General features: G+C 37.5%; 2 protein-coding genes across 2 annotated transcripts; one reads left to right on the forward strand and one right to left on the reverse strand.

The window, feature by feature from the left end:
• Positions 1–7,949: 7,949 nt before the first annotated feature.
• On the reverse strand, positions 7,950–11,422 carry LOC135113751 (ciliogenesis and planar polarity effector 2-like). The gene is made up of 6 exons (XM_064029325.1): positions 11,262–11,422; positions 10,018–10,140; positions 9,653–9,771; positions 9,376–9,522; positions 9,076–9,212; positions 7,950–8,560 (listed from the first exon to the last, which is right to left on the reverse strand). Exons 2-6 carry the CDS (start codon positions 10,100–10,102, stop codon positions 8,365–8,367), a joined length of 684 nt encoding a protein of 227 aa, XP_063885395.1. The 5' UTR covers positions 10,103–10,140; positions 11,262–11,422; the 3' UTR covers positions 7,950–8,364.
• A 267-nt stretch (positions 11,423–11,689) lies between these two features.
• Positions 11,690–17,326, forward strand: LOC135113752 (ras-related protein Rab-32B-like). Its single transcript, XM_064029326.1, has 7 exons — positions 11,690–11,918; positions 12,639–12,768; positions 13,251–13,307; positions 13,558–13,618; positions 13,776–13,959; positions 14,097–14,223; positions 14,353–17,326. Exons 1-7 carry the CDS (start codon positions 11,834–11,836, stop codon positions 14,354–14,356), a joined length of 648 nt encoding a protein of 215 aa, XP_063885396.1. The 5' UTR covers positions 11,690–11,833; the 3' UTR covers positions 14,357–17,326.
• The last annotated feature ends 1,765 nt before the right edge of the window (positions 17,327–19,091 follow it).

Genomic DNA, 19,091 nt, shown 5'->3' on the forward strand with positions numbered 1-19,091 from the left:
AGCTGAAGAAAGTTAACTGTAGAAAAGACATCAAGAAGTATAGTTTTTCTCACAGATATGTGAACAAATGGAATGAACTCAATGAAGATGTTGTGAATGTTGAAACTGTCCATGCTTTTTAAGACCAAACTGGATAGATATAGAGATGAGATACTATGAGATTATTCCTCTCCTGTAAACCACAACTAGGTAAATACACAAGATGGCAAACAGAGAGGAGAGCAACAGCTGTTGCTCCTAATATCCAGCTGTCTACATCGCTGAGAGCTGTTCCTGGTGATGAATATTAAGGTGGGAGTCACACTAGTTTTGCTTGCTGCTGTCCCGTCTCCTAAAAGTTACTGAAAAGTGTATTAACTGACATAATGAGCGGTGAAGAGGCTCCTGGTTTGTTGTTCACAACTCCAACAGGGACCATCACAAAGGCAAGACCGAGAGATTTTTCTGGTTTTGGTGATGAGGAATGAAGAACTGGAGAGAGTATGTTGAAAAGAAGTATTATTATCCTGGAGAATTAAATGAAGGAGATGCATGGAAAAATGGAAAAGATAGAAAAAATGGTCAAAATGTTGACTACTGAGTCAAACTTACACACAAAAATGGCATTATATGTGAAAACAATGGACTATAAAGACAAAGTTGTAAAGCAGGAAATTTGGAAGAACAGGAGGAAAAGGTCAATTTCAGAAAAACTGTGGAAGAGCAAACTCAGGTAAATAACACCAAGCTAAGGGAAAAGGTTGTTCAAGTGATTAAGCAATTTGGTGAGACAGTTGATAAGAAAAAGGCTGTAGAGTATTTGGCTTAAAGGATGAGTGTGTACCACAGTGGCATGAAAGAGAAAAGGAAAAGAGAAGTGTGGATAAAATGGTGGAGATAATACAAGAAGGCAAGGACCTGACAGAAAAGACTGAAGAAATTTGAAGAAATTTGTTGAGGGTTGACAAGTGTCCCATTAAAATAAAATACAGGTCACAAGCAGCAGAAGCTGAAGAAATATTAGGCAAAGCTTGGAAATTAGCCAGAGTTGAAGAGTACAACCAAGTGTAGATAAAAAAAAGATAGGACCAGAGAAGAGAGAGCTACTATAAATTAATTAAGAAGAGAAGCAAATGAAAAAAAAATGAAAAAAGATCAGAGGTAGAGAAGAGGTTCTATTGGAGGGTCATAGACATGAGGCTAAGAAAGTGATACAGGAGAGGACAATGCAGAGAGGGAGGTTTAAAAGTGGTGTATACAAACATATATGGTTTAATGTCAGCAGTGTTGGAAGTAAGACTATTTAAGAGAAGAGAAACCAGAACAAAACTGGTGAGTGATGTGGATGTTTTAAATACTGGTGATGGAAATTACAACCTCTGGATGAGAAATAAAAAATATAAGCAGGGTGGAGGTGTGATGTTCCTAGTTAGAAAAGAATTGATGGTGGAATCTACTAAATATGGGGAAGGGTAGGCAGAAATACTGAAAGTAAGCTTAAAAAGAAATCTAGGAAGATGCCAAAATATTGTAGTGACCTATGTTCCCCCTTATTCCAACTCATGGGGTGAGGAAGAATATAAGAGAATGCTGGAAGACAAAAAGGACATGTACTAGTGATGCTACACTTTAATTGTAAAGAGGTATCTTGGGAAAGTTGGACTACAGAAGGTAGCGAGTCATCATGGGGGAACCAAATTACTGGAGTTGGCTGTTGAGAATATTCTTACACAGTGGGTTAAAGAAGACATGAGATTCAGAGGAAATGAAATACCATCAAGGCTGGATCTAATTTTTACAAAGGAACAAGCCATAGTAGAGGATTTAAAATACAAAAACCTAATAGATAAAGGTGACCATGCATTGATTCAGTTCTTAGTAATGGATAAAAACATCAGTACAAGAAAGGAAGACCACAGGAGAGAATGGTTGAAGTACAGTAAGACAAATTTTGGACAGGTTAGGAAGTATTTCATTGAAGTGGATTGAAACAAAGTATTTCAAACAGGTGATGTAGAAGAAAAGTGGATCACCTTCCTGGACATTTATGACAAAGGAATGGAGAAATGGGTACCTAAGAGATCAGCAGAAAACCTATTTAAGGAGGATTGGTTTAACAAGAGATGTGCTATAGCTATACTGGGAAGAGAAAAAGCATGGAACAAGTGGAAGAAAAATAAGACATGACTTGTAGGCCAATTATATAAGAAAGAGGAACAAATATGTCAAAATATGTAGAGATGAGCAGAAGAATTATGAAAAGAATGATGAGGATAAATGTAAGGATCAAAATTGTTTTATAGATTTATCATTGAAAAATTAAAGAGTAAAGACGACATTAACAGGTTAAAAGTCAGAGAAGAAATGGTCGAAGACCCAAAGAGATGGCCGAAGTGTTCCACAGACAGTTCCACTCAGTGTTTACTAAGGAAAATTATTTTAAGGAAGAAAGGATAGCAATGGAAAATGAGAATGGTCTGAAAAAGGTAGTAACATCAACAGGAGTAAAAAATATGTTGGAAGAGCTGGATGTAAGGAAAGCAATGGGACCTGATGGTGTATCGAACTGGATTCTAAAGGAGTGCAGCCCACAACCAGCCAAAATGAGCATCAAAGCTCTGAATCAAGGCTTAATTAGGATAAATGAATAGTCATTGAGGTGGAACATGGAGTTCAATGCCAAGAAATATAGTGTTGTGAAGTTTGGGAAAAGTGCAAGAAGAACAGAAGGCACCTACTATTTGGGAAATGAGAAAATTACTATAAGATCAGAAAAAAAGATCTGGGAGTAACCATTTCTTGTGAAGCATGTGAATAAGATTACTGGAGAAATATATAATCTGCTAAGAAACATCAATATGGCATTCTCCTACATTGATGAAAATATGATAAAAAAAAACTGATAACAACAATGATACATCCAAGACTGGACTGCACAGCATTAGTGTGGTCACCAAGTTTGAAGAAGGATATTAGAAAGCTAAAAAGAAATCAGAGAGCCACAACTAAAAAAAAAACTGCAAGCCTAAGAGGGTATAGTTATGAAGAGAGGTTGATGAGATTGGGCTTGACTACAATGGAAAAAAGGAGGGAAAGAGGTGATTTGATAGCACTATACAGAATATTGGAAGGAATGGAAAAGTTGGATAGGGATGATCTTGTGATACCAGATATGAGAGGTACCAGAGAACATGGAAGGAAATTGATAGGGAATGTTTACAGAAGAGGCATCAAGAAACATAGCTTTCCTCACAGAAGCATAGCAGTGTGCTATGAACTTGATGATGAGACTGTGTGTGCCGAGACAGTCCATTAATCTAAAGAAAATTTGAATAAAAGTCGATATGAAGATGGGACAGCATGAGCCTAATGTGGCCATTGTCCTGTATTTCACAACTAGGTAAATGCAACTAGATAAATAAACACACACACACACACACACACACACACACACACACACACACACACACACACACACACACACACACACACACACACACACACACACAGCAAACTGACACTAATCCCCATGCCAAGGAACCACCATGCTGGTGTTCTCTTTGAGGCCAGGTCAACTGCCACGCATTCTGGACATCAGCTCAGTCTCAACCTCAGCCTCATGGCCAATGTTGTGCTAATTTGCTCCTGGTGTCATGTTCATAGCTGTCCCCTTGTACATAACTGTCTGCTCTTTGTTTACAAACAAAACCCAGACTACTGTGAATACTTTATAGGGTCTATTTCTACCCCTATATTTAGCTAATCTTTTTAATCAAGTCTTCAGCCATGTTGTTATGGACATGAGACAGATATATTTATCAACAGTTTTATTTGTAAACATTGTGTTCTGAGCATGTGTATCAGTCTTAATAATAATAATAATAATTATTATTATTATATATATATATATATATATATATATATATATATATATATATATATATATATATATATATATATATATATATATATATATATATATATATATATATTATATTCATCATTTCATATTCCATTCCACATGTAGTGTGTTCATATATTTATTCCACATCTGCCCATGGCCAGCCAGTCTGTTCTAATTTTAATATCTCTCTTTCTCTCCCTCTCAAGGGAATTCACACCCTCTTCCAATTCCTAGGGAAAACACCTGCCTTCACTCTTGAGTCTCCCGCTGGTCAATGGCCAAAATAACAACTGCTGTCATTTGTCAATTCACCCCATTTCATGGCATCTCGTTGGTCATTCTTCATCCCAGAAGTTGTATCTCTAATCCATTTCTCTCACATAAATAAAGCCCGCATGTATAGCTAGAGTCACGCCAGTCCAAGAGAGTCAGTCTTGTCTTTAGAGAGTCTGCTCAGTTCATCATCAGTTCACAAGCAGTCCAGCTCATGTCAGCTCAGAGAGAGAGTGTATGATCAGTCGTCATGTCTGTAATCAACTGTGTCTCGTATCACGTGTGTACATTCTCTCTATTATTAAATCAAGAAGAACTCTTATAAATTGTGTCTTACTCACACACATCAACAATATCAACTTAGTACCCACAACCTCCATGCTACCAACAATACCAAGCTCACTACCTGGTCCTCCACACTACCACCACACCAAGCTCCTCATCTGATCCAGTGATGGCAATCATCTCAACAGAGGTGGCAAGTATCTCATCTATCTAAAACAGTGGTGGCAACAGGTGGCAAAGACACTCTCCCTTTCATTCATTCTCTCCATTATTAAATCAAGAAGAACTCTTATAAAATTGTGTCTTTTAGTCGCACACATCAACAATATCAACTTAGTACCCACGACCTCCTTGCTACCAACAATACCAAGCTCACTACCTGGTCCTCCATGCTACCACCACACCAAGCTCCTCATCTGATCCAGTGGTGGCAATCATCATCTCAACAGAGGCAGCAAGTATCTCATCTATCTAAAACAGTGGTGCCAACAGGTGGCAAAGACACTCTCCCTTTCATTCACGTTGAAACAAGGGTGGATATCACAAACATAGAAACACATAGTTGAAGACTTGGTTAAAAGATCAGCTGAATATAAGGATGAAACAGACCCTTTAAAGTTTTCAAAGCTGTCCAGCTTTTGTTTGTAAACAAAGAGGAGACAGCTACGAACAAAGGGACAGCTATGAACATGACACTAGATAAAAATTTAACCCAGATAATACCACTGCACATGCACATTAGTTATATGATCCACACCCATGTTGATAATACATAAAATACAACACACGAATATAAAACACGGTTCATGAATTTCTCAAAAGCTCCCAGAAGAGTGCATGAACTTAAAAATATATTGGAAAACATTAAAATATATGAAAGTACAACACAGTGGGAAGACTTTTACACTTGAATGGGAAGTAAGTTTTAGTGAACTGTTATCACTCATTACTCTTGTTTTCTGGCTCTATTTCTATCCTAACATATTCTACAGACAACACAGCAATACTAATTTGCCAATATAACTCCATACAGTTCCTGTCAAAATTGTTCCCCAGAGCAATTCTGATGGTGGGGAGCAATATGGCATGGCACCAGATTAAGTCAGTTTCCCATCAAGCACACACACACTCCCACTACTCGTTCACCTCAACACATCTACTACTATGTGTCTCGTGGACTGTATACCTCCACTTCACAATAAATTGCACTAGAGAAGTTTTTGTATCCCTGGTTCCTGAACACACTACAGGTAAATTTACCAATCACCTGTGATTCATCTCCAATAACACCTTGATCCACTATATCTGGTATTCACAAAAGACTCACAAATAGGGAAGGCACACTGAATGGAGTTTGCTATCTCTTTCACAGGGCTTGTTTTATCTCTGTAGTTCAGAAAGTGTGGATAGCTACCATTAAACATATCTTACTTTCTTGGAGGAATTCAACACAAGAAAGATCGACAATCTCAGAAAATCACATCCTTTAAATTCCACAATGAAAATGGTTTATTCTGATAGACTTTGTTATTAATTACTATGATCACCATTTTCTTGGAAGATAACTTTCATATTCAGTAATATTTTAAGCATGAATTGCAAAAGTCAGGTGTCACTAGCAGCATCTTGATAGTTACCTTGTTTCAAGTCAAATTTAGTTCAGCTTTCAAAGTTGCAGAATGGTGAGATCTATGATAAATATGATAATATGATGATAAAAGAAAGTGTTAAATACCTGGAGGATCCTGTTTATGGAAATAATACCAGAGTCTTGTCTTTTGTCTGATTTGGCTTCCTACTTCACCAGCAGGTGGAGATGGCCAACTGATGTGACACTGTGCATGATGTGACACTGTGCATTCCACTTGACACTTCAGCAATCAGCAGCTCCTGTTTCTGGCAAATATATCCCAATTTCAAAATTACATCGCATACATATTCCGGCTGAATCTAATTGGAAAAAACATTCACCCTTGAATTAACCATATATTTGTAGCATTATCCCTGAAAGTCCTTTTTTTCTATCACACATGATCTCCAGTTCAAGCAGTCTACCGACTTGTATATATGTATGACCCCCAGGCATCATCATCATCATCATAATTATCACCAGCAGCAGCTTAAATTTTAATACTAAGGATTGCAAGGGATATCAAATTACAACAAATCTTTTGAATCCCTGCCATATCCAATATGTTGATTTGTGATGTCTCATATTAATTTCACAGACTTCTTACAACTCACAGAATCCATTGGCATCTAATGCTTACTTATCCCACTAACATGATAGACTTACTAATCCCACTAATATTTTATACTCGCTGGTCTCATTGAGAGAGAGAGAGAGAGAGAGAGAGAGAGAGAGAGAGAGAGAGAGAGAGAGAGAGAGAGAGAGAGAGAGAGAGAGAGAGAATTAGTACAGAAAGATCCCAATAATACAAGCAGTTAGGTTCCATTTGCATTGCTTGTAGTATAGTGAATTTTCATATAATGAAACACATAACTAATGGCAAAAAAAGCAGTTAGGTTCCATGACCCTCATCAGAGGTAAGTTTTCAAGCTAAGACATATAATACCAAACTGTCAATAATGCAACGTAAATAAAAAAACAGCATACAAAGAACATAATTTCATATTATTTAAACATAAAAACATGTATAACACTCACCAATGCATAGCTAATACATCAAGAAGGGAAACTTGTTCATCACTCTTGTGCTTCTTGGCAATTTCTACCTTCTTTGAGAATGTTAACCTTACTACTAGGACTCGCACCAAAACTCATTGGCTGCTTGGGAGGCACAGTTAGCACTTGAGGGGCAAAATAAGCCACAATCTATACACCACATGGTCAGTCACACACACACCACCACACCAGACAGTGAATGAAAGAACATAGCAGCAGTAACACTAGCACATCCAAGCACTGATCAGTTACATAAAGCACTGTACACTATACTTGTACTGTACTGTAAATATGTTTGCAATTAAAATTATGATAGTGTATGAGTATGATAATGTGCAGTCAGGCCATAAGAGTGGGAGTCTGAGAGACATCAAGTTCATTTTAAAAGAGGACTGGCAGGAAAATGCAAGGTAGGTAAGAGACAGGGGAGGGATGCGTGGTCCTCTTCCAGTGCTCATAAACTTGTCTCTGCACGTCTGAATCATCGTACATTACCATACAACTTGGATGTGTTAGAAGGAGGGTGCAGGAAGGCATTTTAAACTTTGTAATTTTACTTGCCTCAGACTGAAGGTCATATCATCTGATTTTTTGTGCTCATATAAAGGAATTAGTCTCTAATTTACACCTCTCATATCAATTGTTTCTTGTACACTCAAGCTAGGAGAGCGAGCGGGACGTAGCAGCAGTACTCACCAACCGCGCATCAAGGGTGTGAGGTCCCGGCCGGCAGGGAATCATATAATGGGATCTCCCTGTACATATTTATACTAGCATTTTATACTAATACTATGCACTTCAAAGGAAGATGACATATTGAAATATATAAAATATAATTTATTTGTACAATTTCATACAAAAATAATATTCTAATATTAAACCCACCTTCTGTTAAGACTGAAAACTTAATTCCTTGCTCTAGAAAAGAAAGGACTACTATACTGAACATTTACCAAACACAATTCAAATCAGTCCTTTCTAACTTTCAGGTTCAGCATTTTGCTGCAAAGTGGATCTAACTTGTATGGTCCCATGTCATTCCTGATAATGGAATACATTATCCTAGATAAATTTCAGATCTGAAACTAAGAGACAGTGACAAACCCACAGTTCTCATTCTATCTACTCTCCTTACCTTCTTAACATTTAAAGTTCTCTCTTAATCCCCCATTCCATCATTCCTGCATAATGTCAGTGCTCCCCTTTCTCCCTCATTCTTATAAGTACACTTCCTTCACTACTTGATGGAAAGAAGTTCTTGGTCACGCTGCCACAGCCGGCGACACAGAAAATTAAGTGTTGGAGCAATATGGGGCATTTCCTGAGCAGGATCAGAGGCCGTACCACCAAGCCTCACTACTGGCACCCCTCGGGACTTCTCAAATGCTTCCACCTCTGCCTCTGTGACCTCACGCTTCGAAAATTGATCCCATCTGCAGCAGGGCCAAGAGATAATGGTAAACTAAGTGTGTACTGAGCAGTTTGATAACTATAGGGATGGTACACTATCCTTGGCTGATTTAAGTAGGTGGACATGAGAAATACTTAAGCCCAAAGTCTGTTTTCCTTTACATGTTTCCTGATTGGATAAATAGCTGAAGTGAAGACTTTTCAAGTATGCACTGAAGAACAATGTGACAATCATAAGGGTGATACATCTCAAGCAGATCTTAAAGTAGATGAGTATATGAAACAGACTTAAGACCTACTTCCTCTCTGTGCTCCATGTCTAGGTGAATGAGTGAAACAGGTATTTTTTTCTTCATGTCCTAGCATTTACCATGAATTAATAAATAGGAACATGAGTCTTGGCATTTACTCCCAATTTCTCAAACAATTTATTTTTTGGTAGAAGTGGGAAAGTCCTTTTTGTTACATCTCAGAATTTACACTTGTATACATAGCTTTGTTCTTAAGTATAAGAGTGAGGCAATATATTAGTCACTACCTTGTGAGAATCACTGCCACTGCTGCCCTGTCTGCTGGTTGTGTAGCTTCTGCTACTGCCCTTGGCATGTCCAGCCACCCTTCACGGTCACTAGCAGAACAACACACCAACACAGCATCAACACCCTCACGGCATGCCTGCAACACAATTATCATAATTTTCAAAGTGAAGCATCATTAACATTAAGGGAGAACACAATGACTCACTCATCTGCCATCTCATTATGAAAACTGAAGTAATCTCTTTGGCCTTAAGAAATAGTACCAAAGAGAGCCTGAAGCATCTAAGAGTCACACATACTGGTAAGATGTGGCTGTACTGGCGAGTGCTGGCTTCTCCTGCATCCCAAAGCTCCAAGCGGAAAAGGATGAGTCTGCTACCTATCTTCATTGGCCAAAAGACATGGCTACACTGTACGCCAATTGTCTCCACATGCTGACTTGGCACCTATACATAAAAGTGGGGAAATCAGTATTTCTATTTTTTATGATATTTTTCCAAAAAATAAATAGTCATTAATTAAAACTACATTAATCATAAGAAGCATTCAGATCTCAAAAATTAAAACATCACTTACTTCTTGTCCCGAGAGACAGTTCATGGTCCAAGTCTTGCCTGATGCTGTCTTCCCACACAGGAATATCTTGTAAGTGACATTAGGAACCGATGGTGGCAAATTAGGTTTCTCTAAGACTCCTGGTGAGCAAATGAGATTCTTGTATTAAAGTTGATACTATCCCTATGGAGCATCCTAGCTACAATGAGAAGTCAAACTAAACCAAAGAGTAGCCATGAAAGGGAATGGCCAGGGATCAAACCGTTGGCCAGACACTTAAGGTAACATGAGTCCAAACTGTTACTAATCAGAGTAAGATAAGGACCAAGAAAAAAATTATTTTCAATGATGAGTGGACTTTCATAAGAGATTAGTGTAAAACTCACCAAAAAACTTCCTTTTGTTTGTCCCTGGAATCAAGAGTTTCTTCTGATAAGTTTTGCTCTCCCACACAGGACCATCTGATCCCATCTTGCCTCCCTTGCTGACACAACTGCCACTGTTCTGGACTTCAATGAAAGATATGCAACATGTGAAAGAAAAATAATAATATTGTTTTGGTTCTCCTGGTGACTGGAGTATACATTACTAAATGGTTACATATTTATAAAGCCATGGAATTCACCCTATTTTGGTTGCATGTCCAGCAAACATTCTGAATGGTTAAGCATGATGATATTATAATGATTATTTTCCCACCTGGCTGGGCACAGCCACCCATTAGGAAGTTAGTTTGGTTAATAATGCTAAAGGAGTGTAAAAGAAGACAAATTTTTCATTAGGAGTTCAGAATCATCTTGCATTAAGCTAGGATAATTAAATCACTATGGGCATGAGGATGGCGAAACCATTATTAAGAGATTAGTTGGCTTAGATTTTTGATCCTGTCAAGGTTCAAGAGGACCAATGCCTCCATCATTAGGTTTAATTAATAATCATATCTATTCAGTGCCACTGAGTAAAATTCTGTCCTGCACATATGAGAGGCATGGCAGGCTGAGCAAAACATCATAATCAGAATATGTAACAGACAAATAACTATACAAATAAGCAGTGGTAATAAATGGGATTCTTTTCACAGGGCACAATCTAAATCTTATCAGAAGAAAATTAAAGGGCACTGCTTTCCTAAAGGAGGTATGAAAAAGAATCCTGCCGCCAAAAAAAAATATATATATATAAATAGGTAAATAAATAAAACAACAGATCAATATACCTTATGCCAAGTACGTATAAATAATGAAGTCACATTTAGACTACCCTGACATATAATTGAGAAGGGATGGTGCATAAATACATGTCACTATTCCTCACCGTTTAACTATCGGAAGCACCAGAATATTGTTCAAATAGAGTGAAGATCCCACTTTGAGCATTTTATATAAATGAACTATTACCAGTACAAAGAACTATACAGTATTCAAGGCGTACCATATATACTTAAACCTTTGTTAATATGATCACAAAAGTTCTAATTAAGGAGCGAGGCTAACAAGTGTTCAAGGCCACAAATGACAAGCCCCGCCTCCACTCTTCCATTCGTTGTCCATCTTTCTCTAACGTTCTCTCGTAAAATGGCCTGAAATTAAAGTAACTTCTGCATATGTATAACTATATGAGATAAACATACATGAGTATCAAGAACAGTCAGCAAGAGTAGTCAGTAGTCCAGCACAAACTTCAATTCAGTCCAATCGCACAGTTTTCCCAGGACCTCCCCCACCCGCCTGCCAAGACGCAGGTGAGACAGGTGAGTCCCCGTAAACAAAGACTCGTCTCGCCTCCTCACTCTGACCTTAACTTCGACTTAATCACAGTGTCAGGATCAGTTTTATTATACTACTGTTTGATTAACCTTACATCTTGTCCTGATTATCTTTTGTTCTACAGCATTATTCAAATGATATATTGATAACCGAGGTTTTAGCTACTTGAGAGAGGGATTAAATTGCTTGCATTAGTGTCACACACCAAGCTAAAAAAAAAAAAAATACTACATGGCACCAAGGGTATTACTGGTACGTTTGTGTTAAGTGAACAACATGAAGCTTGAATAAAATAATAATAATAATAATAATAAACAACGCTAGACAATAAGGTGTGCAGTAGCCAGGGGTTCGGAGTTGGGATGCGGGCAAATGCTCCTCACATGACTGGACTTCCAGGAACTTGCTGTGGCTGCCGCGCTACTTCTCTTCCAGGATGACTGCTGTCGCCCCCCTGGAACACAGCACGGTGCCCAGGGAGTTACAGTTTAAGGTGCTGGTCATCGGGGAGTTCGGCGTAGGTAAGTGTAGACTCTAGAAAGTTGCAATTTGGAGGTATAATGAGAAAGGAGGGAGAGGGCTCTCTGGCCAGTAGCCGCCCATCACTAATCACCTCTCACAGCCTCTGACTGCCAGGCCGTGGTGAGAGCTGATTGATGGTGAATGAGGCGTGGGTGAAACTGGTTATGTAATGATTCTGCAGGGTTAGTGACACAGTGACCCAGTCAGTGTCTTAGTGACAGATCGCCATACCCCTTGATAAGCATCTGGATGCCTACTATTCTTACATAAGATGACTGATCGAGACATATTTCCCCGGTTAGTTGTTCTTATGGCTTAAGTTTTTTTGGGGAATTGTGCATAACAAGGTAAAAACATGGGGAGCCCTGGCACATAACACTAAACTTTTTGTTTTATAAATTCAAAGATGAATGATATTTTTTTTTATCTTTTTTACTTGAGAGGTATACCTTTATCTATTAGTATTACTACTTATTTATTTACCAAATTCATTGATGTATGATAAGACAGTCATAGCTGACTATTATCCTCTCCCTGCTTTGAACTCTTTTGGCCTAATTGATGACTTGTTGGAATGTCCTGCCAGTGTTCAATCATCAGTAATGATCTCTCATGGCTAATTTATCCTACCCTTAGATAATTTATAAATCTAAGGATCTTTTCTATGCAAACCTGGAAGCACCTTGCACTTTATGCAACACTGTATCCTATGCTTTTAGGGAAAACTGCAGTCATCAGGAGGTACACAGAGGGTCACTTCAGCCCTTACTACAAACTGACCATTGGTGTGGACTTTGCAGTGAAAACTCTGGACTGGGATGCCAAGACCAAAGTTACAGTGCAGCTTTGGTTAGTGTAAACTCCAACATTTTTCTTGTTATACTTGTCATGAAATTAATTCAGAATCTGTTTTTTTCCATCTGTTAAAGATGTAATTCATATTATATTACTCTGCTTTTTACTTATATCTCCAAAAATGGCCCATCGATGTAGAGATTAGTAAGCTCAGCTCAGGTTTGAATCTTGGGCCAGGCAGAGACAACTTGGGTTTGTTTACTATCACTCAGTATCTGTTCATTTAGGTGTGAATGGGTACTGGGCATAAGCTGAGAAGCTGCAACCATGCAACACAGCAGGAATGGAATATTAGCTATCTTGCATATACATTACATAAGAAGTAATATTATAGTTACTATTGCTTTTTAAAAATGATATTGACTTAAAATCTAGCTCTTTTGTCCATGCATGTCTCCCTTATCAATCACATTCCACAACACAATACATCAAGGTTTTTGTCAACGAAGATACTAAAAGAAAATATCTATCTTCAGGGACATTGCCGGACACGAGAGATTTGGCCACATGACTCGTGTGTATTATAAATATGCGTGAGTATATATTCCATGCTGTTTCCACTTAGACAAAGCACAATCCATGAGTACTTTCAACATAACGTATTTTATCAGTTTCTAATATATTTTTCCACCATGTTTCCTATTGATTTAAGGTAAAATGTGTATCTAGGTATACTAGGTATACTGGTAAATATAGGTCAAGAATCCTGATTGTTGTACATATACATAAATGCACCAAAGACTTATTGATATGATAATACTCCCCATTGTTTAAATTCTGCAGTGTAGCAGCCGTGGTAGTGTTTGACCTCTCCAGACCTCCGACATTTGATGCTGTGCTAAAGGTTTGCAGGAATAGTGTTCCTTTCATGTGTTTTCTCTGTGATGTTGATTATCATTACAAGTAGACAGAATGATAGAAAAGAAAGAGTATCAACTTTAATCTAAAGTCTCTCACTGTTTTAAGAATCTAACTCATGATAGTCTGGTCTCTTCACGCAGTGGGTGAGTGACATTCGAGAGAAGGTAACATTGGGTGATGGCCGCCCACTGCCTGTCCTGCTGCTGGCCAACAAATGTGATATTGACTCCATCACCATACACCCTGATGTGATCTCAAACTTCTGCAAGCAACATCACATTGATGCCTGGTTCCTCACTTCAGCCAAGGAAGACATCAACATAGGTAAAGTGGTCATTATTGTTATCATTACCATCACCACCAGCTTTATGTATCATGTCATTATTTATTACATAGAAATCTTATATAATATTTCTTCAAAAATATCCCAGAAGCTTGCCCTCACCTTAGTGCTCCCTCAGGAGATGCCATGAAGTGGCTGGTAGGCCGCATCTTAGAAGTTCGGTCAAGTTCCCCAGCTCCTGCCCCAATGGTACGTCCACTGGCCCCAGAGGATCCTCCAGAGAAGGCCCCTACCTACTGCTGCAGGTGCGAGCTGAGACTGTATAGTGTTAGCTAACTTGACGTTTAATTAGAATTGCTTGCAGTGCCCTGTTTTGCTCAGCATGATACAGTGTCTTCAGTCACTGAATATTTACTGTTTCCTTGGTTTTACAGGTGAACAAAGCATATCAGCAAATTGGTCACAAGCAGCAGATGGTATGGTGTCTCGCTGAACAGTCTTTGTGATGCTGTTAAGCACTGATTAGCCACCCTTGCCGTGGAAACAGTCCTGCAGAGACACCGTGCTGGAGCAGAGCCATGCAACACTGCCATGTGGGGCTCATGCTGGTGCAATGAGGTACTTAAGATCCTGAGAAATGGAGGCTGCTGGAATAGATTTTAGTTACATGTTTATTTTTCTCGACTCAATCCATCCCATGCTCTACATCGTAAAACGTGTAGTAGCATGATTTTTCTTTCATTTGTTTTAAAAAAATTTATTCTGTTTTGTGTTGTCTAGTCAACAAAGACATAGATTTATGTACTGTGTATGATTTTTTAACAGAGATGCAGTATTTTGTAACTGATGCCTGATTAGAGCAACTGTTATTGAATTTTATTTTTAAGTTTAATTATTAAGTAGAATATGAATTGTTCCTGATTTGTTGAGGATTTAGCCAAGATATTATTTGTGCAGCGGTGTAAGGATCATGTTTGTTAAGTGCCTGATCAAGACCTTGTCCGTCCATTGTCTAGTTATTGTGGGAGCTTTAGGCTGCTTCATGCTGCCCAAGGACCACATAAGTTTTTCATGAGTCTTTCAGTAACTTTTTGGGAGTACACCTACCCATTGTCTGTTTGGGTTTTGTACTCATTGTGGTGTTTTTACTATAACTAATGGAGCAATATGGTTTGGTGCAACCTTTCCTAAGTTCCTTATCCAGGGTGGGATATGGAACAGTGAGTAATTAAGCTTGGGAGATTATATCTGTTGAACCCCATCATTCTCATCTATTTCCTTAAGTAATTTCATAACCAAAGTTGCCTCAAATTTAACCATTTATTGATTCTTTGCAAGGAATTATAAATGGTCTTTCTCCCAATAATTTATCTCTCTGGCAGCAATACTATTCAACTCAGTGGTGATTCTGGGTATTGTTGTACCACTGGTTAGTAAAATGGAGATGATACTGTACTCATAGTACAGTGGAATAATTTTTCCTTCATTACATCTCTGACTTGGGATCATCTTTTAAGAGAGGGACTGGTGGGTGGATTGATGGTGGTATTGGTGAAATCCAAACTTGTAAGGGATAATCTGGTCATCCAGCATCAAGTATAGTGAGTGGCCATTCTTCTCGTCCTCCAGTAGAACACCTATTACATTTAAATACCTTGCAAGCTTCCAATTTACCAAGCCTCCTTTAACTACATTTGTGGTGTTTTTGTATCATATCCATCCCACTTCCCTCTCACAAATAGCATGACTTGGTAAGGAACTGTAGGGACCTCAACTTGAATTATTAGACAGATGTACACAGAATTTGAACTTTCACTGCTGATATATATATATATATATATATATATATATATATATATATATTTTTTTTTTTTATTTACTTATTTATTTATTTTTTTATTCTGGAGACCCAATCATTATATCATTTATTACAAAAAAGATTGTCTAAAGGGACTAATTTTGGCCAAGAATTTGTGCAAAAAAAGTAGCTTGAGCTTTGAAGCTGGCTATCAGTGAGCTTACTACTTTCAGGAAGCAAAAACACAGTATGAAAATGGCTGTAACATAAATACATTCCTGCTCTTGTGATATTGTATTTAGAGAATATGAGTTTCCCCCCCCCCAGGTGAGGCAGCATTACATAAGTGTGATGCCTTTGAAGGAAATTGTTATCAACCCTGCACATGCTCAGAACACGAAAGTTGTCCTACCAGTGTGGATCTACTTTCTCTGGACCTCACTTTCCAGCTAATGCCTTAAATTGTTGTCTTTGTAAGGGAGAAGAACTTGGACAAACTTCTCTCTAAAGTAATTTAATGAAAGACTACTACAATTCATGCCACATCCTTGCACTGTCCTCTTTGCCAACTCAGTGTGTGTGAGAGATGAATTTTGTCATCAACTTTTTAATTTTTCTGCAGCTGAGAGTTTTTAGAATGGGAATCGACAACTATTTTATATGCATGATCCTAGGATGTCATAGCATGTATGGAGTGCAGGTAGTGAAGGTTCCTAATGCTGTTTGAGGTTCCTTTTTATCACAATTACCTTGCACTGCTCATTTTGGGGAAATTTAATAACTGAAAAAATAATAATGCTGTTGAAGATGTTGGCAACAAGTGAGAATATAGATAAAAACTAAGCAACCATACATGAGAGCCAACTTTGTTTGTATTTTGACTTTTCTCTCGTTTTCCAGCTATACATTTTATCGCTCAAAAAAGATTATCACATGTATAATTATATTTTTATATCTTTTAATTTGTTTTTTTGGTTCAGTGTAGCTGAAATGATTGTGTGTGTTGCTGATGAGTTCCAGATATGTGTGATTGTGTTCAGATATCCCAATCTGGTCACTGTTGGAGTACAATGTCATGTAGATTAGTTCTCAGTATTTCTCAATATTATATGACATCTTAATTTTTCTCCATGGCTTATGTATTCGAGAATACATTTTATTCCTTGTTAGAGCTGATCAGGTCAGTCTCTGCTTGTAGTCATATTAATATTTAAAAAGTTATGTATTATGTTTTTAAATCTCACTCTAAGGAATTCCTTCATGGAAGGCCTATATATCCATGTTTACTGTTTTAGATTGTTGATTCTCATTTTATCATAAATGCTTCTAGAACAGTTAAATTTTACACCTAATAGAAAATTTGCTTTCATGCATTGTATATTGAAAACTGCAACAGTGGCACAAGCTTGCAATATTTAATATTAATGGCAAAATACTGACATTTTACTGTGGACAGCATAGTTGGAAGAAAATATGAATACTTTGTGCTTGAATCTTGCTACCAGGAACTTGGTAATGGGCCCATAATTTTTATCCATGTATGGTCTTTGGCAGCTCCTATGTTCTTGTCATTTTCCTATTGGAAAGGAGTAATAAATTGTGGAAACGAATGTTGGAAGCTTTACACAGGGTGCTGTTTGATATTACATATTGTTGGTAATTTGTCTTCAAATGGCAGCAATGGTGCAGAGTAACTCTGATGCTCAGGAGAGTGTCTGAAGTGCCTGTTTTTTTCCTTACTGGTCATCCACATAGTTGTCAAAAACAGTTATTCTCAGGAGAGTTAGTGTGAGGCTGGTGATCTTCACAAAATATTCTCATACATATCTATATTTTACCTACACAAGTGGAAACAGGGTAAGGCCCAAAAAGATTTTATAGGAAGATGTCATGCCACACATTTCCTTTAGAACAGACTGATCCAAACTAAAAATGTGCCTAGAACTCTTGTGAAAGTTTCTTATATCACACATACTTCATGTGACAGTTGCTCAGCTAGTAAGATATGTTTAGAAGGTTGAGCACTAAGCTTTGTTGTAATATTATATTTACAAATGTGAGTTAATGAAACATATCTTTGGTCTTAAGCTGTGTTGTGGTGATGTCCATTCATATACATTTCAAATTTCTTATAAAGGAAACCAAGTAAGTGCTTAGCTGTCTAGGCTAAGTTAAAGGAAATATATTGTTGATGTACTGATGCATATCATGTTTTATCTATTTGAAAACTGAAGGTGAAATATAATAACTTAATATATTGTACACCTATTTTGTGAAAAATTTCTGTAAAAAAGATGCTGCACTATTGATCAACAAGAATGGTGCAAACATTCTAGCATGTCTGTTCCAGTATAATATCTTAGGAACATTAAGGTAACATCAGAATTATATTTGCATTTCTCCCAGTCGCTCGTACAGTGGTTCCTCAGCACTCAGCTGGACCACAGTAAAAAAATATATGATTTGTTCTTTTAATGAAGTAAATATGAATACTACTACATCAGCTTGGACTTTATAAGAATATAGTGTAATTTTTAAGTCCTCTGTAGTTTGCTAGGTTAAGCTCTATAGTAGTGCTCAATGTTCCAGTTATGTGTGCGTATAGCATTCATTTGGTAAGTTTGTCTTTGGCCCCTTGTTTACAAGCTAAAGATATCTCTGTATTATGTATTGTCTACATTAGACAGTGTAGTTAACTCTCAAATGGCATTGACTTGTTTAGAATTATTCCATATATTTATCAGAAAGTTGCATTACAGTGCTTGACTTGCAGCTCAGAGGTTGTAAGTTTGAGCTTAGTTCACAATATCTAATCAGTGAGAGAGGAACATCTCCCATAACCCCATCCAGCACTGTATGACTTGGTTATCAGTCAGTTTCTAGTATCCCCCTTTAATGTGGACTTGGTATTTTATTGCAACAGTAAGTGGAAATTGTCCATAATTGTCATAATATGTTTTCTGAAGATGCCAGAGACCATTTTAAAAGGATACACACTACCATCTGATCTAATGTTATCTAAAGTGCACAATTGTGACTTCTGTCCTTACACAATATACCAAGTTGGTGTTGTCTGGCAACATGACTGTTGATTGAAAAACATGGTCTGAGAAAGCATATCTTGGAAATCACCAACTTGGGACCAGGAAGTATTGAAAAGGCATGCTTAAAAGCCATTTCAGATCCTTGACCCTTTACTGTGGCATGCAAAGTACCTTCATATATATGCAGTCGATGCAAAATGAATGGTGGCATTGAGCTGTCATGAGAGATTTATAAAATGTAATGACTACATGATATTAGAGATCCCTTTAAAGTATGGTTATCATATTAACGTCTGAAGTCAACAATATTGTTTGAATACAGATTTGCTAC

Source organism: Scylla paramamosain, chromosome 26 (assembly GCF_035594125.1).
Source record: "Scylla paramamosain isolate STU-SP2022 chromosome 26, ASM3559412v1, whole genome shotgun sequence".
NCBI lineage: Eukaryota > Metazoa > Arthropoda > Malacostraca > Decapoda > Portunidae > Scylla > Scylla paramamosain.